The 26177-nt window shown below is 61.3% G+C and overlaps 4 protein-coding genes across 6 annotated transcripts; 1 reads left to right on the top strand and 3 right to left on the bottom strand.

The window, feature by feature from the left end:
- Positions 1-4419: 4419 nt before the first annotated feature.
- Positions 4420-5406, bottom strand: GPR3 (G protein-coupled receptor 3). The gene has a single exon (XM_005139983.4). The coding sequence runs from the start codon at positions 5404-5406 to the stop codon at positions 4420-4422; it is 987 nt and encodes a 328-aa protein (XP_005140040.4).
- Positions 5407-7816: 2410 nt separating this feature from the next.
- On the top strand, positions 7817-11877 carry CD164L2 (CD164 molecule like 2). Its single transcript, XM_034069263.1, has 6 exons — positions 7817-7957; positions 9251-9355; positions 9659-9736; positions 9876-9944; positions 10534-10699; positions 11595-11877. Exons 1-6 carry the CDS (start codon positions 7885-7887, stop codon positions 11599-11601), a joined length of 498 nt encoding a protein of 165 aa, XP_033925154.1. The 5' UTR covers positions 7817-7884; the 3' UTR covers positions 11602-11877.
- Positions 11878-12563: 686 nt separating this feature from the next.
- Positions 12564-17726, bottom strand: SYTL1 (synaptotagmin like 1). 3 transcript variants are annotated; one of them, XM_034069424.1, is made up of 15 exons: positions 17585-17726; positions 16241-16504; positions 15781-15929; positions 15582-15675; positions 15312-15348; positions 15041-15134; positions 14828-14922; positions 14597-14698; positions 14254-14420; positions 14080-14182; positions 13841-14002; positions 13322-13400; positions 13154-13253; positions 12872-13077; positions 12564-12803 (listed from the first exon to the last, which is right to left on the bottom strand). In XM_034069424.1, exons 2-15 carry the CDS (start codon positions 16453-16455, stop codon positions 12664-12666), a joined length of 1743 nt encoding a protein of 580 aa, XP_033925315.1. In that variant the 5' UTR covers positions 16456-16504; positions 17585-17726; the 3' UTR covers positions 12564-12663. The 3 variants fall into 3 exon arrangements, with proteins under 3 accessions (XP_033925315.1, XP_033925314.1, XP_033925316.1); XM_034069423.1 differs by having other exon boundaries at positions 17592-17725; XM_034069425.1 differs by lacking the exon at positions 17585-17726 and adding an exon at positions 17448-17461.
- Positions 17727-19821: 2095 nt separating this feature from the next.
- On the bottom strand, positions 19822-25042 carry TMEM222 (transmembrane protein 222). The gene is made up of 6 exons (XM_005142214.3): positions 24893-25042; positions 23420-23504; positions 22827-22858; positions 21998-22094; positions 21787-21917; positions 19822-21247 (listed from the first exon to the last, which is right to left on the bottom strand). Exons 1-6 carry the CDS (start codon positions 25006-25008, stop codon positions 21160-21162), a joined length of 549 nt encoding a protein of 182 aa, XP_005142271.1. The 5' UTR covers positions 25009-25042; the 3' UTR covers positions 19822-21159.
- Positions 25043-26177: the final 1135 nt, after the last annotated feature.

Raw genomic sequence — 26177 nt, 5'->3', positions numbered from 1 at the left:
CCTTTTTTAAAAACTATAAACTTGATAAAACCTTTGAATCCAACCAGTGCCTGGTGTGTTACTGCGGGCACACAGTGAGGACCCTGCCGTGGGCTTGGGCATGTGGACAGGGGCAGATCCTGGACTGGGGGGTGCTGCAATTCCATAGAATCCCAGCCTGGTTTGGGTTGGAAGGGACCTTAAAGCTCATCCAGGGACACCTCCCACAAGAGCAGGGGGGACAGGCCCTGTCCCAAGCCCCTCTCCAGCTTCAATGCGCCCCTTTAGGCACTGGAGCTGCTCCTTCAGGAGCCTTCTCTCCCCAGCCTGGCTCCGGAGCAGGGATGCTCCAGCCCTCGCATCATCTCCATGGCATCACTTGGGCTGTAATCAGTTCCATCCAGCACCCAGCCTGCATCCTGCCTGCAGGTGCCCGGGCACATGGATGGAGGAGAGCAGCAGCCCCCAGAGCTGTGCTGCACACACCATCCCTGCAGGAGCCTCTTCCACAGCGTGCCAAGGTGGGTTGAGGGTTATGGCTGCGGGTGCTTTGGTGGGTGCCAAGGCAGGAGCTCCTGGTTCCCTGGGGTGCTCCCTGCCATAGGAATGAGCCACTGCAGCTGGGGTGGGAGGGAGCTGCAGTTGCTGCTTCCCTTTGAGCCTCGCAGGGTCCCTTTGCTGGCCCCAGCCGCAGCAGCCGTGGCTCCAGGCCCTGTGTTCAGGTGCCACGTCTGGGCTCGGGTTTGCTGTGCCAGTTGGTGCAGAGCAACAAAAGGCTCCATCCCTGCTGCTCCTCATCCCTGCCTGTGCTGAGCTCTGCGCTGCCAAATTCCCTTGGCTTCCAGGAGCCACCCGTGCGCTCGCTCTGCAGCTCTCTGCCTTTCTTGGCTGACAATAGTCCCTGGCTGCAAAACCTCATTAGATTAATTGGCCTTGCCAGCTTCTGAACAAGCAAGCCCTTTAGTCGTGCTGGGGCACCGAGGGCAGGGGAAGGAGGGATCTCTTGGGCTTCCATGCTTCCCGTATCGCAGCTTTTGGATCCATCTGGAACTGGGGCAGCAGCCGGTACCCTGGCTCCCTTCATGCTTGTGGCCAGGGCTAAATCAGTGCTTTTGGGGTGCCAGCCTTTGAGACTGGGGGGGATTGGGGGGTGTTGTGCTGGTTTATTCCCCTAAAAGGGAAATCCAGCCCCAGATCCACCTTCCTTAGCAGCCCCAGTGTGATGGGGAGAGCTCTGTGCTGCTGCTCCCTGGGTTCAGCTTGGCACAGGGAGGACAAGCCCAGTGGGGATGCTCTGAGATGAATCCTGAACCCAGCAGATCCCTATGGAGGAGGTGAGGGAGCTGCACTGTGGGGCTGGGCCTTGTCCCCAGCCTGTGCTGCGCATCCCTGGCCCAGGGCTCAGCACCGGCCCCATTTCCCAGCACTATCCAATGCTCTCCATATCCAATGCTCTCCATCACGGAGGTGCCAGGCCAGGCCGGGTGGGCTGCGTGTCCCTTCCAGCACTGACGTCAGCTCCAATCCCTTCATCCCCCCTCTGGGACCCGCTGCCAGCTCGGATCAGTGTTTCCAGCCCTCGCTCCCGGCGTGCCAATGTCACCCTGCTCCCGTGTGTAGGTGTGCGGGGATGGAAGCAATGGCTGAACTGACTCCTTCTTGCTGCCTTTCCCTTTCCTTTCCATTCCCTTTCCATTCCTTTCCTTCCCATTCCTCCCTCCTCCTGCCTTCGCCGGTGCCTACGCGGCTGTGTGGGGAAGGCTCCCGTGCTGCGGATGGCTTTATCCAGAACTCTTCCATCTGCTCACAGCAGCTCACAAACAACCACAGGGTGCCAGAGGAATTATGGATTTGGAGCTCGAGCTGCTGCAGGCTGGCAGGGCAGAGCTCAGCAAAGGACAGGGATTGCATGGGGACGGCTTAAGGCAGCCAGGCAGAGCCAGCCTCGGAGCCCTGCATCCCTAAGCTCAGGGCACCTTCTCCATCCCGTGTTGCTGCAGGGCGCTGGGGAGACACCCGCTTCCCACCTGGAACACGCTCTCATCCCGGGAAGCGCCGGTGATGCCTCCGGTGGGAGCCGGGAATGATGCTCCACAGCCTGCACCAGGAAATGCCTCCTGCTGCCTTCGGCATTCGGTAAAGCCCTTTGGAGCAGGGCTGCCTTCCCTTCATTTCCTGCCTGCTCCCGCTTCCAAGGAAACCAAATCCCCCAAAGCCAGGGCTGAGGTTCCTCATTCAATGGAACCCAGAACCAGAGCTCCCTGCCCGGCATTCCCAGCCTGGCAATGGGGCTTAACTCTGCCCCACATCGCTGCTCCCAACTGGGGGGGCAAAGGGCTGTGACCAAGGGGGCAAGGGCTGCCCAGAGCCCCCAGCTCGGAGACAGGAGGCTCCTGTGGCTTGCAGCATGTGCTGGGCAGGGCTGCCAGATGTGTCTCACAGCTGGGTGATGCCTTTCAGCATCTTTCTCCACCCAAGAGCAGAGCAGGCTGGGCCCTGCTGGGGGCTGTTATCCTGCTCCATTCCCCAAGGCCTGGAGCAGCCGGGAATGGCTCTGGATTCACTGCTGTAACAGGAGAGCATCCAGCCCTGTGGTGGGGTCCTGGCTTCATCCGGACTCGGCTTTCCACATCCGCGCTGGCCAGAGGGATCTGGACACAGGTAGGAGCTGAAGGATGCATTCTCCAGCCAGGATGTGGCCCACAGTGGCTGTTGGCAGCAGGGAATCATGTGGATGATTATGGGGGGCTCTGGCCCCTTGGTCTGATGTGACATGGGGCTGGGTTTTGGGGGGGCTTTAATGCTGGTCTGTGCCCCAGGTGAATGTGGGGACCCCATCCCGCCTCCCACCCATCCCATCCCACCAGCAGCCCTGCGTGGTGCTGCCTTCACCCCCATACCTACAGCATCCGGTCCTCAGGGAGGTGACAGGTACCAGCTGCCTGTGACTAAAGCAGGGCTGGGAATCAATCACAGCACCTCTCACTGCTGAGAGAGGGATGAGGGATGGATGCGTTCATGGATGGATGGATGTGCCCCAGCTCAGCCCCAGGACATGGGAGGCTTCAACCCTGAGCTTTGCCTCTTTCTCCTGGACTCAACCTCAGTGGGGACTATGGGACCCCCACATTCCCTGTTCCCACTGCTAAGCCCAGCCCCATTTCCTCATCTTGATGCTTTGCTGCCATAACCCCATCACAGCACGGGGTGGGCAGGGGCATGGGAGCTGTGGGCACAGAGGCTGAGCTGCCCTGATTGGCTTTGCCATCATTAACCTTGTGGCATGGGCAGCAGCGATGGGAACCTCACATCTCCTCTGAGCCCTGTCTCCTGCAGTGTAAGCCATGGGGTCCTGGGTAGAGCCCCTGCACCAGGAGCAGGGCTGGGGGGTGATGGAGGCAGCCTGAACAGCCCCAGGCCAGATGCGGCCCCTCCGCCTGCTGGGTGCCGTGAGGATGAGGATGGGGAAGGCTCCGCAGGGGCCGGCTCCTGCTAACAGGATGTGATGGGAGGGGGAAGTGCTGTCGCTTGGGATTTCTGCACCAGGAGCAAGGGAAACAAGGGGGATGTGGAGCTGTTGGAGCCATGGAGCTGCTGCAGGGCTGGAGCATCCCTGCTCCGGAGCCAGGCTGGGAGAGCTGGGGCAGCCTGGATGAGAGAAGGGGAGACCTGAGAGCAGCTCCAGTGCCTAAAGGGGCTGCAGGAAACCTTTAACCTCCCTTAATCCCAAACCTATGGCTCTATTGTGAAGACTTCCTGGATGTGGGGTGACAACATAGGACACCCCCCCCAGCAGACTCCCCCATCCCATCAACAGCAGCTCCTCGTATCACAAAGCACTTTTATTCCCCCCATCCCCAATGTCTGTAAACAAGAAGCATCCCCCCCCCCCCATCGTCAGCACCCACCGCAGGGTCCCCAGCACCCCCATGTGCCAATGCAGCCCCAGTGCAAAGGCATCGGCAGGGGAGCGCTGCGAGGGGGGGACCCGAAGGCAGCGAGCACTAGAGGGCAGCAGCCCCCAGCGCGGAGCCGGCAGCTTAAAGGGAGGGCTTAAAATCCCATTGGATGCTAATTAAAGCTAATAAATAAGCGGATGGATGGGAGAAGGGTGGGTTTGAGACCCCCTCCTGCGAGTGCATCCCCCCCCCCGGCCCCTAATGTACAAAACACATTCATTCTCTGATGTAAAGAACGAGGCTGTAACACAAGAGGTGAATGAACGTCCTCCCTTAGAAAAATAAAGCATCATCAATAGATGTAAAGAAAATATGAGGATTCCCCCACCCCATATATATATCTCATGGTTAGAAAATATGTTTTTCTCTCTGTCAACTCAAAAAGTGGGGAAATAGAAGAGGAGAAGCCCAAAAGGACGGGGTTGGGAAGAGCTGCCTGATTCCAAGGGGATGAGAAGGGGTCTGAGAGGGCCAGGCTGTGTCAGACGTCACTGGGGGAGCAGGAGCGGAATGGCACCGTGGAGGACAAGCACCCGCAGCACACGGCCCACAGCACCCTCTGGATCTCCTGGTTCCTGAAGGCATAGATGATGGGGTTGATCATGGAGTTGTAGGTGGCAGGGAGGAGGGTGACATAGGTGTAGAGGGCCGGGTAGCTGTGGTCCCCAAGCAGGCAGTAGATGGCAAAGGGCAACCAGCACGAGGCGAAGGTGCCCAGGATGATGGCCAAGGTGGCGATGCCCTTCCGGGTGGTGACGTAGTGGGAAGTGGCCAGGAAGTGTCTCTGGAGGGCGATCTGGTGGGCATGGTGGTGGATGAGCCTGCAGATCTGCACGTAGAGCTGCAGCATCACCGCGAACACCAGGAAGAAGGAGACCGAGAGGATGATGAGGTGGTTCTTCGTCAAGGGCTTGACGATGCTGCAGGCAGAGGGCTCCTTCAGGCAGTTCCAGCCCATGATGGGTAGGAGCCCATAGCAAATGGAGGCTCCCCAGGTGAGGATCAACATGAGGTAAGTCCTGGTCACTGTCCTCTCCGAGTAGTAGGTCAGGGCGTTGTATAGGGACAGGTAGCGGTCGATGGTGATGGCCAGCAAGCTGCTGACGCTGGCGATGAAGGAGGTGACCAGGAGCCCCATGGTGAGCAGGCTGATCACCTCCGATGGGATGAGGTAGACAAAGGCAAAGTGCAGGATCAAGCCCAACCCAGCCAGCAGGTCTGCTGTGGCCAAGCTGCCGATGAGGAGGAACATGGGAGCCCGGAAAGCTGGGCTGTAGGAGATCACCACCACCACAACAGCGTTCTCACAGGAGATGATGGTCCCGGAGATGCAGAGGACAACATCCCATGGGTTCAAGGCAAGGGGCTGCACCACGGACTCCAAGTCCAAGGAGCTACTGCTGCTGTTCCTGGCTGCCAACCAGGCTCGATGGCTCTCGCTGGAGTTGGGGGGCTTTTCCCCCATCATGCTGGTGGAGAACAAGGGCAGCCCCTCAGTGCCCACCACCCACACCAGCACCCACTGGGTCCCCATGTTGTCACCCCCCATCCAGGCAGGGTCTTTTCATAGAGCTGCCCACTGGTTTGGGTTCAAAGGAGCTTAAAGCTCATCTGGTTCCAACTTCTGGGGGGACACCAGACCCGGGGTGCCCCCATCCCCAGGAGGGGGGCAGAGCTGTGTGTTGAAGGGTGTTCGCTCCTGGAGGGGGCGTTTGGTTGGTTTTAATTCATTTGCAAGCAAATAAACCCAATACATGAACAAGGGGGGGGGGGGGGCACAACACATCCCCCTACCCCCTAGCGCTCTGCACTGCACTGTTTGGGTGGATAAACACAGGACCTACATCCCTCCACTGCCCATCCCCGGAGCGTCGGGACCCAAGGGTGGAAACCCGAACAGCAGGTGAATGACATCGGCCCCATTCCAGCCCCACCATCAGCCCCCCAACAGGGGGAATCCCCCTTTACTCCCTCTCTGGACACATCCCGGTGTCCCCCCACATCCCGGTGTCCCCCACATCCCGGTGTCCCCCACATCCCGGTGTCCCCCCACATCCCGGTGTCCCCCCACATCCCGGTGTCCCCCACATCCCGGTGTCCCCCCACATCCCGGTGTCCCCCACATCCCGGTGCCGCTCACTCACCTGCCGGGATGCTCAGCCCGGCCCCGGGCGCCGCTGTCATGGGCGCTGCCGACTTATAGGGACCGAGCCCCGCGGTGGGGGGGGAGAATTGGGGGTGATGGGGAGGGGGAGAGGGTTGACTCACAGCCCCCCCCCCTCCCCGTTCTCCCTCTGTGACGTCAATGACGCGCCGGAGCCAATCAGCGCCCTGTGAGGTGCGCCGCATAGTAATCGCATCGGGGCTGGAGCAGCCCATTCATAAAACCAGAGCCCCCCCGGCCCCCGCCGCCCCCGGCTCCCTCCTACGTCCGTCCTTGTCACCCACCTGCCCACCGGGGCCCCCCCGCCCCGTCCATCAGAGGAGGGGGGGGTCCCTTGTGCCTTCCCCCGCGCTGCAGGGATCTGGGGGTTCCACGGGGGGTGAAGGGGGCGGCCCGGGGACAAACGGGGGTTCCCCCCCCCAGCACAAAGGGGGGGTCAGAACCCCCCCTCCCCCCACTTCCCCGACGGCTTTCCCATGAGGGGATGAATAATTCATGGACGGGAGAAGCGGGAAGGGCCGGAGCGGAGGGGGGGTTCGGGAAAGCGGCTGGCAGCGATAGGGAGGGGGAGGAGGAGGAGGAGGAGGAGGAGGAGGGGGGGGGGGAAGAGGCGTCCCCCCCACCGGACACTGCCGGGACGCTCCCCCCTCTTCAGTTCCTCGAAGCCCAGCGCTGAGCATCCCGGGGGGGGGGGTTAGCCCGGCCGGGACGGGAGCGGTGCGGGACCCTGCGGGGGTCGGGTCCGATCCGGTCCGGTCCGGAGGGAGCTGTTCGCGGTGCTGAACGCGTCCGGATCCCACCCGCAGCTCGGGGGCCGTGGCCCGGGGGGGAGCGGCGGAGGCACCCGCGGGGCACAGGGCACGGAGAGGGAGCGGCTCTGGGGTGCGTGTGCGGTGAGTGCGGTGCTCAGTCACTGCACGGAGAGGGCAGAGTGCGGGCAGGGTGTGCAGTGTGCAGTGCGCAGGGTGTGCAGTGCGTGGAGGGTGTGCTGTGCTCAGGGTGTGCAGTGCGCAGGGTGTGCAGTGCGCAGGGTGTGCAGTGCGCAGGGTGCGCAGGGTGTGCAGTGCATAGGGTGTGCAGGGCATGCAGTGAGTGCAGCAAACACAGTGCAGTGCACAGGCAGTGTAGAAGGCATACAGTGAGTGTAGTGCAGGCAGTGTACAGGCAGTGTGCAGGGCACGCAGCGAGTGCAGTGCACGCAGTGCAGTGCACAGTCAGTGTAGAAGGCGTACAGTGAGTGCACTGCACGCAGTGTACAGGCGGTGTGCAGTGTGTGTAGGGCACACACCACGTGCGGTGAGGGCAGTGCACCCACAGCGAGCAGTGTGTGCAGTGAGTGCAGTGAACACAGTGCAGTGCACAGGCAGTGTAAAAGGCATACAGTGAGTGCATTGCACGCAGTGTACAGGCAGTGTGCAGTGTGGGTAGGGCACACACCACGTGCGGTGAGGGTAGTGCACACACAACGAGCAGTGTGTGCAGTGTGTGCAGTGCATCCAGTGCACTGCGCGCTGGGGGTGCAGACCCCGGGACAGGACCTTCCCCCGGTCACTGCAGCGCGCACACGATGGGGCGGTGATGGGAGGATAACGGGGGGGGGCAGCACAACCGGAGCCCCCCCCGTGCCCGGGCCGGGCGGGGCGGAGCGGGGCGGGACCAGACGGGACGGGTCCGCCCCTTCCAGCCCCCCCCCCCCCCGGGGCCGCCTCCCGGGGGCGCGCATCTGCCCGCGGCCCCGCTGCGCTCTCCCTGAGCTCCGCACCCGACACCTCCCGCAGGGCCATGGCCTCGGCGCTGCGCTGCGCGCTCCTGTGCGCGCTGCTGTGGGCGCAGCGCTCAGCGCCCTCCCAAGCAGGTACGGCCATGGGGGGGGGGGGGGGGAGGCAGCTTTGGGACTGATGAACTTTTGGGGGGATCTTTATTGCTCCCCAACCCCGCAGGACCCCCCCGGGGAGCCCCTTCCCAGCGCTGGTGCCGGGGTTGGGGAGGGGGAACTCGGGGGGCTGGGACCCCACAGGGCTCGGAGGGGTTCCCCCAGTGCGGGACAAGGGGGGTGCGGAGGGTCCCCCCCTGCCCATGGTGAGGGTAACTCTGGATGGGAATTGGCTTTGCCCCGCCCCCCCCCCCCCCCATCCGGCTCCATCCTCCCCCATTTCCACCGTGTCCCAGAGCACCCCCGGGCCGGGGCTGCCCCCCCCGTCCGTTCGGGTCCCCCCCACACCTGAGGCAGGTGCGGGAGCTGCCGGCGTCTGCTCCGGGTCTGCCACGGTAAAAATAACTTCAATCCCAAAACCCTCGTGAACAAAGTCCCACTTCCCATTGGCTCCCGGCAATGCTGGGGGGATACCCCTGCTGTGCCCCACACCATGCACTGGGTCCAGAGCATCCCGCTCCGTACCTTGTGCCACCGGTGACCCCTTTGCTTTGGGAGAAGGCAAAGGGTTCTATCAGTGGGCATGGCCCTACCGGCTGGGGGGGGCTGGATCTGTGCACCCCAAAGAGTGGTGTGATGGGAAACTCACTGCATGGAGGGGATTGGGGGCAGCGAGAACAAGGTTGGGATGTTTGGGTTAGTGTGAGGTGTCCCTGCCCATGGCAGGGGTTGGAACTGGATGATCTTAAGGTCCTTTCCAACCCAAACTGTTCTATGGTTCTATGGTCCCAACGTGGCAAAAAGACCCCTTGGGATGGAGTGTGAGCCCTGGGGGGGGGGGGGGGGGGGGGATCATGTCCAGGGTGGGGATGGATCTCAGCTGACTCCCAGTGCAGGTGTGGGATGCAGCAAGGCACAGGCAGGGCTGGGGCTCAGCTCCCCACTGCAGCCTCCCAGTGACAGCACCATCAATTAATGATGAGCTCAAGGCAGGCACCTCAGAGCACCCGAGTGACCCATGGCTGGGGCGATGGGGTGAGCCCTGCATGGCGCTGTGGGTGCTGTGGGTGCTGTGGGGCGCACGGTGCTTCCTCTATAGATTGCTCCAGGTGCACCTTCATCCTGGGATGAGTTTAATGGGGTGGGTGCTGCGAGAGGTGCCCTCATCCCTCCTGCTGCGTCCTAAAGAGTCTTCCCTCAGGGAGCAGTGGGTCCAGCCCCATCCCGGCTGAGGGAGCCGGATGCTGTCCCTGCCTCACCCCTTCCCCTTGGCAGGAGGGTGCAAAGAGCTGGAGCTCTGTGAGACCTGCACCAGCAGCCCTAGCTCACACAACAGCACCGGCTGCATCTGGGTGCACTGTGGGACCCCCGAGGAGCCAGGTGAGGATTGGGGCTGGGGCACTGAGGGCTGGGCTGCTTCCCATGGTCAATGTCCATCCTGGTGGGAGCAGGGGATCCAGTGGCTATGCTGGGCTTGGGATAACGCTGGGAACCCTCCATGGAGGTGCTAGTGAAGCAGCACCAAGTGATGGAGATGGGGAACAGCTGTTTGCAAAGCCATTTATGGGGCTTTTCCCTATGGGAGGTGACACCAGATGGGTGCCCACCCCTGGGAATGAGCTCTCCCCTTTCCAACCCCTCACTGAGAGGTTCCTTAGGAAAAGCCTGATCCTCTTCCCGCAGAGAAGGGGAGCTGCATGCGGAGAGGGGTGGCCATGAGGGAAACCTGTGTGCTCTACAACACCAGCACCCAGTGCCGAGGTAACCCCAGCAGCACCCCAGACCCTGCAGCACCCTGGGGGTGCCGGGGCTGTGGGGCTGAGATCCCACCCCTGGCACAAGGAAATGGGATGTAGCCATACCCCTGACATCCTTTTCCCTCTGCTCCATCCTCCGGCAGCGCTGAAGTCCCCCACTGAAGAGCCCCCACGGTCCCATGGCAAGGAGCACACAACGACACATGCACCAAGTGAGTGGGTCTGGGGGATGCTGGGCTGGGATGGGGGGTCCGGGTGCCCCCAAGAGACAATGGGATGGGACAAGCTGCTTCCCTCCATGTATGAGCAGAGCCACCCATGGAGCTGCATCCATGGAGCTTCAAGGTACCAGCTCTGTGCCCATGTCACAGCACTGTCCTCTGCCCTAAGCAATGGCAGGATGGGGCCAGGGGTGTCATACCCTGCAGCCCAACAGGAACCAGCCCTGCTGGGAAGAGCCATGTCCAGAGCAGGAGCTGGCCATGGAGCAGGAGCCTCTTCCAGGAAGTGGGAACTGGAGAGCACTGGGCTCATTACAGCCGGTAACCGGAGCCCAGAGCCCTCTGAATTATTGATCCCACCAGGATCCTTTTGCCGCTGGCTCCTCTCCCATGTGCTGCTCCAGCATGGGAAGGGGCTGGGCCTGTCCCTGCACCCATGTGCTGCTGGGGACACCCAACCATCCCTCTCCATGGAGACACCGGGGTCCATGTGGGCCCCGAACCCCCTCCCCTTGGCAGGAGCATGGGTACCCCCGGATACCAACAGCACCCATAACCCCCCATCCCTGGTGTCTGATAGGGACTACCAGCACCAGCGCCCCATTGACAGGCAGCCCCGAGTTCCACCCTCCTGGCTTCGACACCGCCAGCTTCGTGGGAGGCATCGTGCTGGTGCTGAGCGTCCAGGCTGTGCTCTTCTTCATCATCAAGTTCATCAAGTCCAAGGACAGCACCTACCAAACGCTGTAAGGCCCCTGGGGATGGAGGGGGGTCCCACATGGCCCAAAGTGGGGGCTCTGTCCTCAGTGGTGTCTCTGTGGCTGTTTGTGCTGGGGGGGGGGTGGATTTTGGGGGTCCCCTCCTTGGTGTCCTCAGTTTGTTGCTGCCTGGTCACATTCTGCCTCTGAGCCACATAGGGAGTGCAGGGCCCCTGGCTGAGCCAAGGTGGGGGCTCACCCCTGTGCTATGGGGTTCACTGTGTCTAACAGCGGGGGGGGCTGTGCCCCATCTCTCTTTCCTTGCACGCTGCCAGAGAGGACAACCAGTAGGTGCTGGTGGCGATGGGGACCTGCACCCTCAGCTCTTCACCCCTCCTGCTGTGCATGGGGGGGGTCCCAACTCGTTTGCTGTTTTCCTGGGAGCTGTTAGTGCAGGAAGGAAAAGGGGGATCCCCTCTTGTCCCCCCCCCGTATGGAGCACCTGGATGGAGCCAATGCACGGCCCCTTGGCACATCCTGGGCATCCCCTGCCCCATTGCCTCCCCTCAGCCATGGGGCTCACCACAGAGGGGTCTTGCTGTGTGCTTTTGCTGTGCCTCTGTCTTGCTGTGGGGTGTCTGTGTTGTCCGGGGGTGCGTGCTGTGTGCTGTGGGGTGACACCTGTAGCTGGGGCTGCCCCAATTAAACTCTGTGAGGTGGTGTCTGTCTCGTGTCCGGGGGGTGCAGCTGGGGGGGGTTACAGTCAGTGCCCCCATCCCTCCACTCTGGTGCAGGACCAGCCCTTCCCCATGGGCACATCACTTGGGTACCTCCCTGCATCCCACTCCCTGGGGGGACTGCAAAGGGATGGACACCCCCCCCACCCCAAAGGGCAAATCCACCCGGGCCCTTTCTGCTGCCTGCTCTTTGTTCACTGCACCAGGATCTGAGGCCCTCGTCCTCCATGGGGCAGGCAGAGAAGAGGAACTGCCTGCTGCCTGCTGCCAGCATCCCTGCCTGCTGCCAGCATCCCTGCCTGCTGCAGGACTGCCCTGTCTCCCCCACGGGCACAGGGCCCCACAGGGCCCCACATCACAACTATGCAACTGGCTCTGCCCTGGGGGGCACCAGGCTGGGACTTGTCACCCATGGGGATGCTCCAGGCTTGTTGCACCCAACGCAGGCAGGCACAGGAGGCCCATCCAGCCCTAAATCCAAGCCTCAGGGTCAGGGGAGGGTGCACAGCCATGGTTGGCAGCAGGGGGACTGGCACAGAGGGGACAGAGACCCAATAAAGGATTTTCCTCCTGTTCCTGGTGTCCGTGTCCTTGTCACCCATTGTCACCCACAGAGCCTGAGCAGTGGGTGCCAACCTGTGCCTGTACTGGGGACACTGGTGGGTGGCTCCTCCGCATGTGCTGTCCCAGTGTGTGCCCTGCACCTCACCAGGGACTGAGCCCTTCCCTTCAGCACACGGGTCACAGCCCCATGTCCAGTTCCTGTGTTCCCCCTGGCTCCCACCGGCTCCTTCCATCCCTGTCCCCATCCCCGGGGGTGCAGTGGGGGTACGGGGGTGCTGCCTGGCCCTGCACCCACCGAGAGGTCGGGACGTGCCCCGGGTGCCACTGCTTCCCCTTCCCCTGCTCCTGTTTCACAACCGGGGCCGTTGGGTGCAGGATGTGGGGAGGGGAAGCAGAGCCCCATAGAAGGGAGCAATCAGGAGGGAACGGGCAGCTCAGCGCAGGGCACTGCCTCTGCCGGTGCTCAGCACCATTCCAGACACACACACAGGGACAGTGATGGAGGGGGCAGCCCCACACCGGCAGCAGTGGGGCCCGCGGGGGGTGTCTCCAGCCCCACACTGCAGGGAGAAGTCAGGGTCTGGTGCCCACTGCAATAAAGAGCCAGCACATGAGCCCTCCGGTTCCACTTCATTGCTGCTGATGGGGCACAGGGCACAGCCCCACTGTGATGCTCCAGGCTCAGCTCTGCCCCTGCTGTGGGGCTGGAGGCTATGCCCTGGGAACAAGGTTGGTCCGGAGAGGTAGGAGAGCTTCGACCCATTGGCCGGGCTGCTGGAGCAGGCGGCCCCACACTGCCCGCTCCTCCGCTGTGGAGTCCATCCAGCCCACAGGTAGCCCATAGCTGCTCCCTATGGAGAGATCACCGTGTCCCCCTCTGCCACGGCACAGAGGGCACCCAGAGCCGTCCCCTGCTCACCAGTGCCCAGGCTGAGCCGGATGCCACCAAGCTGGCGCTTGGAAAAGGCTTCGTGGTGCCAAAGGGTGAACTCGGCGCAGGCCTCGGCCAGGTCCTTGGCTTGGAATCCATCGTACACCATAGTGTGGTTAAAGAGAGGGTTGAGGCTCCGCTTCACCACCCGTGTCTTCTGCCTGCTTGCCTTGGAGTCATCCGGCAGCACGTAGCTGGGGTGACAGCAGCGTGAGGGACCCCCCACCCCAGCACCTATGGGTGCACCCCAAGGGCTCCTTCATCCCTTACCACTGCACAAAGGCATCCACGGTGCCACTCTGCAGGGGGACGAGGCTCTGAGCATCCTTCACCCAGATGTGCAGCTCACCCGTGGGGGGCAGCCCCCCTCCTGTGGGTGAGAGGGGTCAGGGGTCCCCTGCTGTGTCCGACCCCCAAGCACCCATGGGCACCTCTCACCTTCCAAGCCGGCAGGGATGAACTTCAGTGCCAAGTTGAGGCTGCCCCGGCTGGCGAGGCCATCGGAGGAGACAGGCACCTGGGGAGGATGGGGCTGTTATGGGGTGCTGTGGATGGGGGTGTTATGGGGCACTGTGGATGGGGCTGTTATGGGGCACTGTGGATGGGGCTGTTATGGGGCACTGTGGATGGGGCTGTTATGGGGCACTGTGGATGGGGCTGTTATGGGGCACTGTGAATGGGGCTGTTATGGGGCGCTGTGGATGGGGCTGTTATGGGGCACTGTGGATGGGCTGTTATGGGGCACTGTGGATGGGGCTGTTATGGGGCACTGTGAATGGGGCTGTTATGGGGCGCTGTGGATGGGGCTGTTATGGGGCACTGTGGATGGGCTGTTATGGGGCACTGTGGATGGGGCTGTTATGGGGCACTGTGGATGGGGCTGTTATGGGGCGCTGTGGATGGGGCTGTTATGGCGCACTGTGAATGGGGGTGGCAGGTGGAGGGTCTGGGGCTCACCCGTGGCTGGAGGCTGAACCACTCGGGGCTGGTGTTGTCCCAGTCCCAGCTGCACAGAGCGATCTCCACCTCCCCCAGGAACAGGTTCCTGCCCAGGCTGTCATGGTGCCACACCGAGAGGTTCAGGGTCCGGCCCTGCAGCTCCCTCTTGTCCAGCTTGTACTGGTGTTGGGGTCACAGACAGGTGAGCTCACCCCCCCACAACCATGCACCCCCCCCGAACCAGGGACACCCCAAACCTTGAGGGTCTCATTGAAGATGGGGTCCAAGCTCCTCTTGCGCACTGTGGTCTTGCGCTTGCTGCGGTTTGACTTGTCTGGCAGCAGGTATGTCTTGATGTACCTGGAGCGAGGCAGGAGTGAGGATGCACCGGGTACCAATGGGCATCCCCCTGGTGCTGCCGCAGCACTCACGGGTCCGACCGCTGCTTCCTGGCCTGGGCCAGCTCCCGGCACCGCAGCACATGGACCTGCAGCTCCTGCCTGCCCGGCTCGTAGCGCAGGGACAGCTGCACCCAGCCCCGCACCGGCACCCGGCACAGCTCCCCCTCACTGTACAGGCTCATCAGGCTGCTGCTGAGCTGCGGGCACAGGGAGAGGGGATGGAGACGTGACCCCACATGTGCGTACACATGCACATGTACATGCATATACACACACACATACATACACACATGCACATGCACACACACAGACCCATGCACATACACATACACATATACATACCCATACCCATACACCCCCCTCCAGCTCATACCGTGGAGGAGCTGAGGCTGGACACGGAGGAGCTGGTGCTCAGGAGGCTGCTTCGGGGTGCATGACCGTTCTGTGGGGGCAGCACTGGGGGGGTTCCCAGCCCCTGGCAATGCAAAGCAAAGAGGGGTGAGGACCCCCCCCTGCAGCCCATCCTCAGTGTGAGCTCCTGAGGGCACCCAGCGCCATAGAGACCTATACAGCCCCATAGACCCCCCCAGTCCCACCATCCCACCTCCCCAGCACCAAGGCCATAGCACGCAGAGTGCAGCTCCTCCTCATCTTCCTCTGTGCTGCATGTGCCCAAGGGTCTCCCATTGGCTGTGTCACCTGCAAGGGAGCAGGATGGATCCATGGATAGCAGAGGCAAGAGGGGAGCGATGCTGTGGGGTGGGAGGGGCAGGGGGTGCTGAGCGGTGCCCAGCACCAGTGCCCCCATCACAGGTACCTGGCAGGGCCGGGATGTGCTGCTCCCTCCCGGGGCTGTCCCTGTGCTGCTGCGGCTCCGGGGTCCCCGTCAGAGCTGGGGCTGTGGGGCTGGGCTGTGGGATGGCACAGACACGGTGACCATGGGCACCCCTCTGCCCTGCCTGCTGCCCTCTGCGGCCCTGAGGACACCCCATGGGACACCCCATGGGACACCCCAACGTAGCCCCAGGGCTATGGCAGCAGGGGGACTCAGGCACCCTGAGCCCATCACCAGGGCGTCAGGTACCAACCTGGGGCGCTGCTGCTGCCGGCACCTCTGTAAGGGGCCTGTGAGGAAAGACCTTCATCAGCTTCTCTCATTAAGGCATGAGGCTCAAGAGCTCCCCCCCAGCCCCACATCCATTCATAGGGGTCAGCAGGGCCACAGACACCCATGGTGGGCAGACTGACACCAGGACAGCAGACAGACACCGGAGCCACCCCCTTCACCGTGGGCTCTGCTCCCACCCCCAGACCCCTCCCAGGCTCCCCAGGGTACCCATAGGAGCTCCCACTCTCACCTCTCCTCCAGCTCCCCCCCACCATCATCATCCTCCTTCTCCTCCACCAGCGGCTCCGCAATGGCCTCCAGGCTTGGGCCAAGCTCCGGCTCCCCTGCTCCGGGTGACATCAGGGACCTCAGAGGGACGGACACAGCCCCAGTGTTCCCACATCCCATCCCATCCCATCCCACCCTATCTCATCCCATCCATCACTGACCTTGGGGCCGCCTCCTGCGCCGGATGGAGGCACGGACGAGGTCGGAGCCCAAGTGATGGTGCTGGTGGCGCTGGGCACGGGCCTCACAGAACCAGTCCCCGGTGAGGGTCCACAGCTGAGCCAGGTCTGACATCGACTTGCGGAGCTCACTGGGGCCAGAGGCAGCGTTGGCCCCCCCCACTGCTGCCATGGACCCCATCCCAACATCCCCATCCCAACCATCCCCATCCCAACATCCCCATCCCAACCATCCCCATCCCAACATCCCCATCCCCACCATCCCCATCCCCACGACCCCCATCCCCACCATCCCCATCACCTGATGGAACCCCCAGGGCTGCTCCAGGATTGAGGCCCCCAACAGCATCCCCCGAGGGGATGCTTCACCCTGAGCTCAGAGGGTGCCTCCATCCCCAGCTCCTGGGGGGTTCAGGGTGTCCCCAAGGGTGCCCCCCCTCACCTGACGCGCCCCTCCTCTCGCTGGCGCAGCACCCAGTCCCGGTGCAGCACCTCGGCTATGGCACATTGCTCCTCCTCGGTCAGGAAGCTCAGGTCCAGCAGCAGCTCAGCACCCAGCTCCATGGTGGGCAGGGGGGCAGCCGGGGGTGCTGCCCTCGCTGGGTGCTGGGGTGTGGGGCGCTCAGCGCCCCTGGCGTGCACCAGCGATGCCAACATCTGGAGAGAGACCCTGGGGATGCTTTGGGGTGGGAATCATCCTGACCCTCTGCAGAGACACAAGGAGAGCTTGGCATGAACACACAGTGCACCCTAAAACACCCCAGTGGGGACACACTGAGGGTGCTGGAGCAATCCCATGGGAAAGCTCCGGGAGCTCCTCCTGCTGCCAGGCCCCATGCCAGGATCTGCCCATGTTTGCCAAGGGTGTTTGCTCCGGCCCTGCTGCTTTCCCACGGGTCCCCTCACCAGTTAAAGGGTGCTGGGGCCGAACTGGGCTGAGACTGGGCTCAGCTCATGACAGCCCTCAGGGTGCTGGGTGCCGGGGGGGGCTTGTTCATCACCCCACTGCTGCCCTTCCTGTCCCCGGTGCTGGGGAAGTGCTGCCCAATGAGGGCAGGATATTGCAGCAGCAGTGGGGCAGGATCAGTCCTGCTCCCCCCCCCCCCCAGCACCCTGGGGACCCTCCAAGCAGCCACTGTCACCATGGGGCTTGGACACCAGCGGCCCCAGCCCTACAGAGGGTCCTGTCCCAGCCCCATGGGTGCCCTTATTGAGCCCTGGGGGTCCCCAGTGCTGGGGGGCAGGACTCGTGTGTCTGTACAGGGATAGGTAGAGACCCCCTAAACCCCTCCCGGGGTCTTCCCATCCCAACCCGTGTCTCCTAAGGAGCACCCCCATGTCCCTGTCCACAAAGCGGCCCCCCAATCCCACCCCACCACATCTCATTGCGCTGCCAAGAACACCCCAATCCCCCTCCCCACATCCCTGTGTGCCCCCCATGACCCCCTTCCCCATCCCACTGTGTGCCCACAGTACCCGTGGCCCCTTCCAGGAACACGGCCCCATGTCCCTGCCCGCACCCGGCACCGGGGGGGTTCGGACACGGACACGCACGTTACCGGTATCACCGGGACGGGGGGGTTCGGACACACACGCACGTTACTGGTATCACCGGGACGGGGGGGTTCGGACACGGACACGCACGTTACCGGTATCACTGGGATAAGGGGGTTCGGACACACGCACATTACCGGTGTCACTGGGACGGGGGGGTTCGGACACACACACGCACGTTACCGGTGTCACCGGGACGGGGGGGGGGGGGGGGGGGGGTTCGGACACACACACGTTACCGGTGTCACTGGGACGATGCCGCCGTCGGTCTCCGGTCCCCGGCCCCGCTCGGGGGTGTTCCCCCCCCCAGCCGTGGGTGCAGGCGGCAGCACCGGCAGAGGGTGCTGCATCCGGCCCCCCCGCACCAGTCCAACCAGTCCAACCTCCCCGGGAGCCGGCGGGGGAGGGGGAACCGTCCTGCCTTGCAACAGCGAGCTGCGGTGGGGGGGATGGACCATGGGGATCCAGTGCAGCCCCCCCCACAGGCAGGGTGAGAGGAGCCAGACCCTCAGCTCCCCTCCACACCACGTCATGGTGCACGGGGCTGAACTGGGCTGGAATGGGCTGATCTGGGTTGTATTGGGTTGAACTCGCTGAACTGGGTTGAACTGCACTGAACTGGGCTGGAATGGGCTGAACTGGGCCGCACTCGGTTGAACTGGGCTGAACTGGGCTGGAATGGGCTAAACTGGACTGGAATGGGCTGAACTGGGCTGCCCCATGGGTAAACCCAGCCCCACATCTCCTATCCCATGGGTACCCCCAGCCCCGCTCCCTGTGCTGGAGCAGCCCCAGTCCACAGGAGCAGGGGGGTTGGTCACACTGCACCACCCCATGGGGAGGGCATGAGGCTCTGATCCGGTTCCCTGCAGCACACTGGGATGGATCCCACTTCCCAGCCTCCTCCCTTGCTCCCAGCAGTGTCCTCCCAGTCTGGGCTGTAGGAGAGGGCATGAGGAGCAGGATTGCACGTCCCAGCCTCAGGGAACAACCAGGTGTGACCATCCCAGCTGCTTCCATGTAACCCGCAGCATGCCTGGGATGGAGGGAGGGGCTGAGCAGGATTGGATCCGGGTGGTGTCTGTGACATGGCTGCTCTGTTCCATCCCTGGGCCTTATCCTCAACCCCATTCCCTGCTGCTCTTCCCACTCCACACAGCTCTGACTTGTGGCTATGGGATGGAATAGAGACATGGCTGCAGCAGCATCATCAGTGCAGTGCTCACAGGCCAGGCACTGGTGTCCTGCTGGGAACACGGGGCTGGATCTGCACATCCCACTCCTGTGCTGGCAGGGTCAGTGCAGGGCCCTGCTCCTCCCAACCCAACCACAGTGGCACATCCCTGGCTCCAAGAGATGCTCTGTGGCCCCTCCTGTCCCCAGACCCCATTCCTTAGGGCAGGAATGGGAAAGGAGGAACATGAACCCTGCTCCTGGCGGAGCACTGGGGGGAGGAAGAGTCCTGGAAGCACTCGGAGACATCACAGAAACGAGTTTATTCCCCCTCAGGATGCTGAAAGCACAGAAGCAGTTTCAATATTGACAGAGGGATCCAGTGCCCCACATGGAGCAGAACAGAGGGAATGACCGGAGAGCAGCCGTGATGCCGGAGCTCTGCCCCACAACCACGGGCAGAGGGAAGGTGGGGGGGCAGAGGGAATGTGGGGGGCAGAGGGAAGGTGTGGGGCAGAGGGAAGCTTTACCGTGGCATGTGCAAGGGGCACTGCAAGGAGCCAGTGGTGAGATGAGGGGAGCTGTGGGGAGCGGATGCTCCTCATCACCTGCCCCACAGGAAGCAGCACACTGCCCACAGCAACAGGAAGAACCCACCAGCCCCATGTGGTACCTCAGCTCTGGGCTTCGGGGTTCCCTTTGGATGCTGTTCCTTCCATCCCTGCTGCTGGAAGCAGGGTGGCTGCAGAACTCTGCCCTCCTCCCAGCCCATCTGCTGCTGCTCAAGGAGTCTCCATTGGAACCCAGCTCTGGTTCAAGCATGAGGAGCAAAGGAGGAGGTGGGAATGGCACCGAACGTGGCTTTGGGAGTGCCAGGAGCAGGGAATGCGGCTGCAGCTCCAGGCCTCAGCTTTGGCAACGCTCACATTGATACCACCTGGACCCCACGTGTGAGTCACTGACTCGAGGTTATTGCTATGGTGTAAGAGGCTCCAGCCCTGGGGCCAGGGGCTCTGAGCACATCCTTGGCAGGTCACTGAGGGATGAGACAAGAGCAGAGGCAAAGGACCAACCCCTCCTGTTGAACTGGCTCCTCCTGGGGTGCTGGAGGCAGAGGAGCTGGGAGACACCCCCAGACACATCACAAGGCTCTGTCTGATCAGGAGCTTGGCTTCCTCAGTGCCAGGCCCAGTGCCCTTGGGCTTGCTCAACACACAGCCTTGGAATGAGTGCACAGAGCAGGCACCAACCCCTGCTCCAGCTCCGGATCCATGCAGAGAGGTCTGCACATCCTCACCCACTCAACAGCCAGTACCAGGTGACACACGGGGGGATGCTGAGGGGAAGGGTGACTGAGGAAATGCAGGGATGGAGCAGTCAAAGGGGTTCCCATCCCTCCCATAGGGCTGGAGGAGCTGGGAGGGCTGTTTTCTTGCCTCTGCAGTCTGGGGGCCCTGCTCAGCTGCACATCACCCTTTAGCCACACGTCTGTAACAGGCTGCCTGCATCAGAGCCCCCCAAAAAGCAGCATCTGAGGCCAGAACCTCTCCATAGGAGACCTGGAGCTATCCCCCCACTACCTGTCCTGTCCCACCCAGGCCTTCAAAGGGCCATCAGCCCCTTGATGCTGCCAGAGCAGCATCCCTCACATCAAAGCCAGTCCTGCAAAGCCCTTCAGAGCTCATGCATCACCCTGGAATGAGTCACAAGGAACCCAGGGCCCCAGTTTAACACTGCAAAACCCGATCAGAACATGGGTATTGTCCAGTCCCTTCACCTCTTGTCAAGCTCTGATGGCCCCAGGTCTCAGGATGCTTTCAAACCCCTACACTGAGCCTCCCACAGACACGGACCTGCTGCTCCAGCCACCTCTGCAGGCTCAGTAACTGCACCACACAAAGGACAGGCAGCAAAGGGAAGGGAAGTGTCTGGTGAGCAGTGTAACAACAACCTGAGCTGCTCCGAGCACAGGGACAAGCAGGGATGCTCTGTGTTCTCTGGCACAAGCTAGAAGGGACCCAGCAGGAGGCTCCCAGCTCTGCAGCCTGCCCTGCACCATCCCAAGCTGCTGGATGGACACTGCTGCCTCCATGGGCTCCCCAGCAGCACGGGATGAATTGGCCCTGCCCATGTTCCTCAGAGGAGCATCAGCACCTTCCTGTCAGCAATGGGGTGTCCCTGGGAGGAACCCACACCTCCACCTGGAAACCTGCGACAGGGAATCAACAGCTCCTTGGTGGAGATGGGGGAAGCATCTGATGACCTCTGCCAAGAGGAAGCAACCAGAGAGAACCTGACAAGGGGCATCCTGTGCTCCCGAAGCAGAGGCAGGGTTTGCCCTGTGGATGTATGTGGTGATGAAAGGAAGGTGCCCACATCTGCCTCATCCCTCCTGGCTGCATTCCTACCTGCCAGACTGCAGCAAGAGGGAGAGCCATGGAAGCCCTGCTGCCGGAGATGCACCAACAGAACAGAAACGGGAGGAAAAGAAGCTTCAAGAGGAGCAGTTTACAATGGAGTGGAGCTGCCACCTTCCCTGGAAAGCTCCTCCCAGAGTGCCAGGCCTGCACCTCGCTGCATCAGTCACAGTCTCTTCCTTTGGGTGCCCATGGAATGGGGAGCTCGGAGCTGCCATCACCGCAAATGGAGAGTGAGAACCACGGTCACAATCACCCCCAGGAAGAGCACAAAGGGCAGCCAGGTCTTCACGAATCCCCCTATGCTGCAAAAAAGGACAGAGGAGAAGTGTTTCAACATGGGAGATAAGCAGAGGAAGACAAAAGGGACCTTCCAGCTTCAATTCAGGGCAGGTACCAACACCTTTCAAGGCTGCAGACAGGCACGGGGACAGAAGAGCACCAAACATGAAGCCCTGTTACAGGGGCTGACTGCTGCTGCATTTAACACAACAGGGAAGAGAAACCAGTACCCCTTGGACACAAGTGATGCTGTGACCTTATGCTGTGACCTACCCCAGCCAAGGGATGACACAAGGGGGGTTCTGCTTTAGTGAGCGTTTCCCACATTCCAAGTGCCATAAATGAGCTGCCAGATACAGTATTTTGGGAGCAGCATCTGGTGCACTCTTGGTTCTCCTCCTAAGAACTGGCAGTGACAGCATCACCCACCAGCAACACCCCCACATGTTGTGGGGGAGAGATGGTTCTCCCTTCTCCCCAGGACAGGCTGAAGCTTTAGAGGGCTTGGAAGAAGGAAAGCAGCAGCTCCTGTGACTGCTGAATCACACTGCTCCTCACTCACCTCACGTACTTCCCATAGAGCAGGGAGAAGAAGCAAAGCTTCACCATGTTCCATGAGGTGCTGTTGTCGTATCTCATCAGGTTTAAGGCCAGAGCTACGTGAGAGTGGCAGTTATCACAGCAGAGGTTGTGCTGGAACACAGAAAGGGGCACAGCATTAGGAACCCTGCTCTTGAGGCTTCCCTCCATGCACAGCATCACCAGAGCCTCACCATCCGGTGCTTGTACTCCTCGGAGGCATCGTGAACAGCCGTGTCCCAGGCATTGGAACCAGTGGAGTACACTTTGCTGGGATCCAGTTTCCAGTACCTGGAAGTATGAGAACAGATCCCTTGGCATCACTGCTGCACCTTCACAACGTCCTGCTCTTCCCAGCAGGAAGATGCTCACTGAACTTCAGACAAATCCACGGCCTCAAGAATCATCAAATCCCAGCCTGGTTTGGGTTGAAGGGACCTTAAAGCTCCTCCAGGTCCAACCCCTGCCACAAGCAGGGACCCCTTCCACTGGAGCAGCTGCTCCAAGCCCCTGTGTCCAACCTGGCCTTGAGCACTGCCAGGGATGGGGCAGCCACAGCTTCTCTGGGCACCCTGTGCCAGCGCCTCAGCACCCTCACAGGGAACAGCTTCTGCCTAAGAGCTCAGCTCAGTCTCCCCTCGGGCAGGTTCAAGCCATTCCCCTTGGCCTGTCCCTACATCCCTTGTCCCAAGCCCCTCTCCAGCTTTCCTGCAGCCCCTTTAGGCACTGGAGCTGCTCTCAGGTCTCCCCTTCAGGAGCCTTCTCTTGTCCAGGCTGCCCCAGCCCAGCTCTCTGTCTGTCTCCAAGCCCTTGGAGCATCTTTGTAGCCGAGAGAACGTTCAAATCTCTGTGCTGCAGACAAAGCTCTGAGCTGCTTTCACATCCCAGCACAGGAAACGTGACGGCCATTCAAAGTGTAAACCTGCTCTGACAGGCACACAGCACCCAGGCACCTCTCCTTCTGCCCCCAGAACCCATTACCTTCAGCAGGTTAGCTCGGTAAGAACCAACAGCAGCACTTACTTCACTGGCTTCCCAAATGCCATGTTGTCTTCCTAGAAAAGAGTAAAACGGTCTCAAGAGGATAGAAGGCAGCACAAGATCCATGACATGCCTCTTGCTGGAAGCCCATGTCCCAGCCCACCACCACTCAGAGCCTCAGCAGCCTCTTACTTGTGTGTCTGGATTTAGGTTTCAGTTGCTTTCATACTCCTGGGCACAAGCACATTTATGCTCTAGACATGGTGACACCATCCAGCTTTGTGGCAGAAATACTTTGTTCCCTAACTTTTCCTTGTTTTCAACTGTTAGTACTTTGTTAAATGTCCCAAATTATTCAGTGTTCATTATCCCACATTAAAACTCCCTTACTCTTAAAATCCACTGCACTATAACCTTACTGTTAAAGTGCACTGGACTACAAAGCAGCTTAGAGGATTAGCACACACCTGGTGCCAAGCAGCACGACTGTGACTACACTGAGGAGCTTGGAAGGCAGCTTCTACTGCTCCCATTACTGTAACTACCCCAGTGAAGCTGAGGAGCTGCTCAAGCACAGCTCCTGCCTGAGCACCTGCATCCATCATTCACCCACGGAGCATCCCTCATGTACTCACTGACACAAAGTATGGCCCCGCAAAGTCCCGAATGACTCCAGTGGATGTGCAGATCCCCATGTGGCCGATGATTGGGAATAGCCATCTGTGGAGGCAGGAAACAACCATCACCGGGGGTACTGCCCCCTGATCACACTGAGGGCACACAACCGCATGGCACAGCACAGACAGACCCGGTTAACACATGATACATGGCTGAGGGCTTGCACTGCAAACCATATGTAAGCACCCCGGGCAGAAACCAGGGATCCTGGCTCCAGGAACAGCATTCCCTCCCCTAAATGATCCTGGTGTTTCAGACTTCCTCCTCCCCACCTGTGCCAGGGTCTATCAGCCAGAAGCATGGCTGGATATAACTGTTACAGCACTTCAAGGGGACACGTCTTCCTTCTCCTAACTCCCAAGTCTCCAAGGATGCCAGGAAGCGTCAGAGGGAGAAAACAGCTGTTATTGAGGATAACACTGACGTTCCTGCTGCAAAACCGCATCAAGAGGAAGGTGTCCCTGTTCATCAGGGGATGAATCCATAGATACCATGCCATGTGAATGACAGCAGGACACTCTCTTCAGCAGTCACAGCAGGAAATAAGGATAAAAGCTTTGGAAAAGAAGACCAAGGTGGGAAAACCAAAGCCGGTTTGTGGCTGGATGGGAAACACCAACAGGGAAGCGGCAGCTTCCCCTCCCAAGCAGGTTTAACAGAGCCATTCCCCACCTTGACACCCACACTCTGTGTCCTGCACCTGACTTTCCACTCTGGCTCAGCCAACCCCATCACCTCCTTGGCACCGGAGGGGAAGAGGAAGGACAAACTGGAGCCTCTGCATTCCCAAAGCCGCGTTTGACACCCGATTTATCCCACGGCCTGAGGAAAGCTGGGAAGTTCTGGAGCTTCCCAAGCCGCATCGCATCGTTACCCATCGCATCCTCACCCACCGCATCCTCACCCATTGCATCCTCACCCACCGCATCCTCACCCATTGCATCCTCACCCACCGTATCCTCACCCATCGCATCCTTACCCATTGCATCCTCACCCACCGTATCCTCACCCATCGCATCCTTACCCATTGCACTGTCACCCACCGCATCCTTATCCATCACCTCCTCACCCACCGTATCCTCACCCACCGCATCCTTACCCATTGCATCCTCACCCATCGTATCCTCACCCACCGCATCCTCACCCACCGCATCCTCACCCATTGCATCCTCACCCATCGCATCCTCACCCACCGCATCCTCACCCATTGCATCCTCACCCACCGTATCCTCACCCATCGCATCCTCACCCATCGCATCCTTACCCATTGCACTGTCACCCACCGCATCCTTACCCATCACCTCCTCACCCATTGCATCCTCACCCATCTCCTCCCCAACCGCCGCCTCCCCCATGCCGGGGACGCGCACCGATCCCCGCTCGCTCCCGCAGCCCCCTCCCGGTTGCCCCGGTGACGGCCCCGCTCTCACGTGAGGACAGGGATCGGGGTCCACACCACGCAGTACGGGAAGCGGCCGCGCTCCGCCTCCGGCCCGGCCCCGGCCCCGCCGCACAACTGCTTCATCTTGGCCTCCGCTTCCGCCATGCCCGGCCCGGCCCTGCCCGCCCGGGGCCGTCACTTCCTGGGGACGGCGCTCGCTGCGGGCACGGCCTGAACCAGGAAGTGCGGGACCGGGGACCCCCCCCCCGGTGTTACCGGTTGGACGCGCGCAGGGAGCGGGGGTTGGTGCAGGAGTCACCCCCACGGACACAGAACCGGATCCGGGGGAGCGTGAGCAGCAGGAGCTGATCCTGTCCCTCTGCTGCTGTGGGACCTCACTGGGTGCTGGTGTCCTCAGCATCAGGACATGGAGCTGGTGGAGGAAGGCCAGAGGAGGCCATGAGGATGCTCAGGGGCTGGAGCAGCTCCTGTATGGAGCCAGGCTGAGAACATTGGGGCTGTTGAGCCTGGGGAAGAGAAACTGTGGAGAGACCTCAGAGCAGCTTCCAGTGTCTGAAGGGGCTACAAGGATGCTGGAGAGGGGCTCTGCATCAGGGACTGTAGTAATAGGACAAGGGGTGATGGGTTAAAACAGCAGAGGTTTAGATGGGATCTAAGGAAGAAGTTTGTTACTGTGAGGGTGCTGAGGCACTGGAATGGGTTGCCCAGGGAGGTTGTGAATGCTCCATCCCTGGCAGTGTTCAAGGCCAGGCTGGATGAAGCCTTGGGTGACCTGGTTTAGTGTGAGGTGTCCCTGCCCATGGCAGGGGTTGGAACTGGGTGATCTGAAGGTCCTTTCCAACCCAAACTGTTCTATGGTTCTATGACGATCCCTGCTCTCATCCAGCCCTGTGCTCCTCAGCTCCTGCCCTCCTCGCACAGAGCCCATCTCCATCCCAGTTGGGGTGTTCGCAGCATTAGGGTTCTGCTCCCCTTGGCTGGATCCCACATGTGGCCGGGCTCCCAGGCTGCTCCTTCCGTCAGGAATTCTCTCTGCTTTCCCATACCTGCCTTTGCTCAATGATGAAACCAAGTCCACCCTTGCCCGTTCATCCCTGCAGGTGCTGTTCTGAGGCTGCATTAGATACCAGTGAAGCTTCCAGCTTGAAAGCCTCAAGGGGATGCCACTGTGGAGCTGTGGAATGGCAGTAGGAAGGGCTGGCTGTCAGTCCAGAGGTGGCCTGTGTGCCCTCAATACACACTATGCATGTTGTAGGAGTATCCAGGCTTCAACCCAACCGGCTTAGTAACACACTGCAGATTACATTTCCTAA

This window comes from Melopsittacus undulatus, chromosome 14, assembly GCF_012275295.1.
Source record: "Melopsittacus undulatus isolate bMelUnd1 chromosome 14, bMelUnd1.mat.Z, whole genome shotgun sequence".
NCBI classification, from domain to species: Eukaryota; Metazoa; Chordata; class Aves; order Psittaciformes; family Psittaculidae; genus Melopsittacus; species Melopsittacus undulatus.
This window is presented reverse-complemented; position numbering and strand designations above follow the sequence as displayed.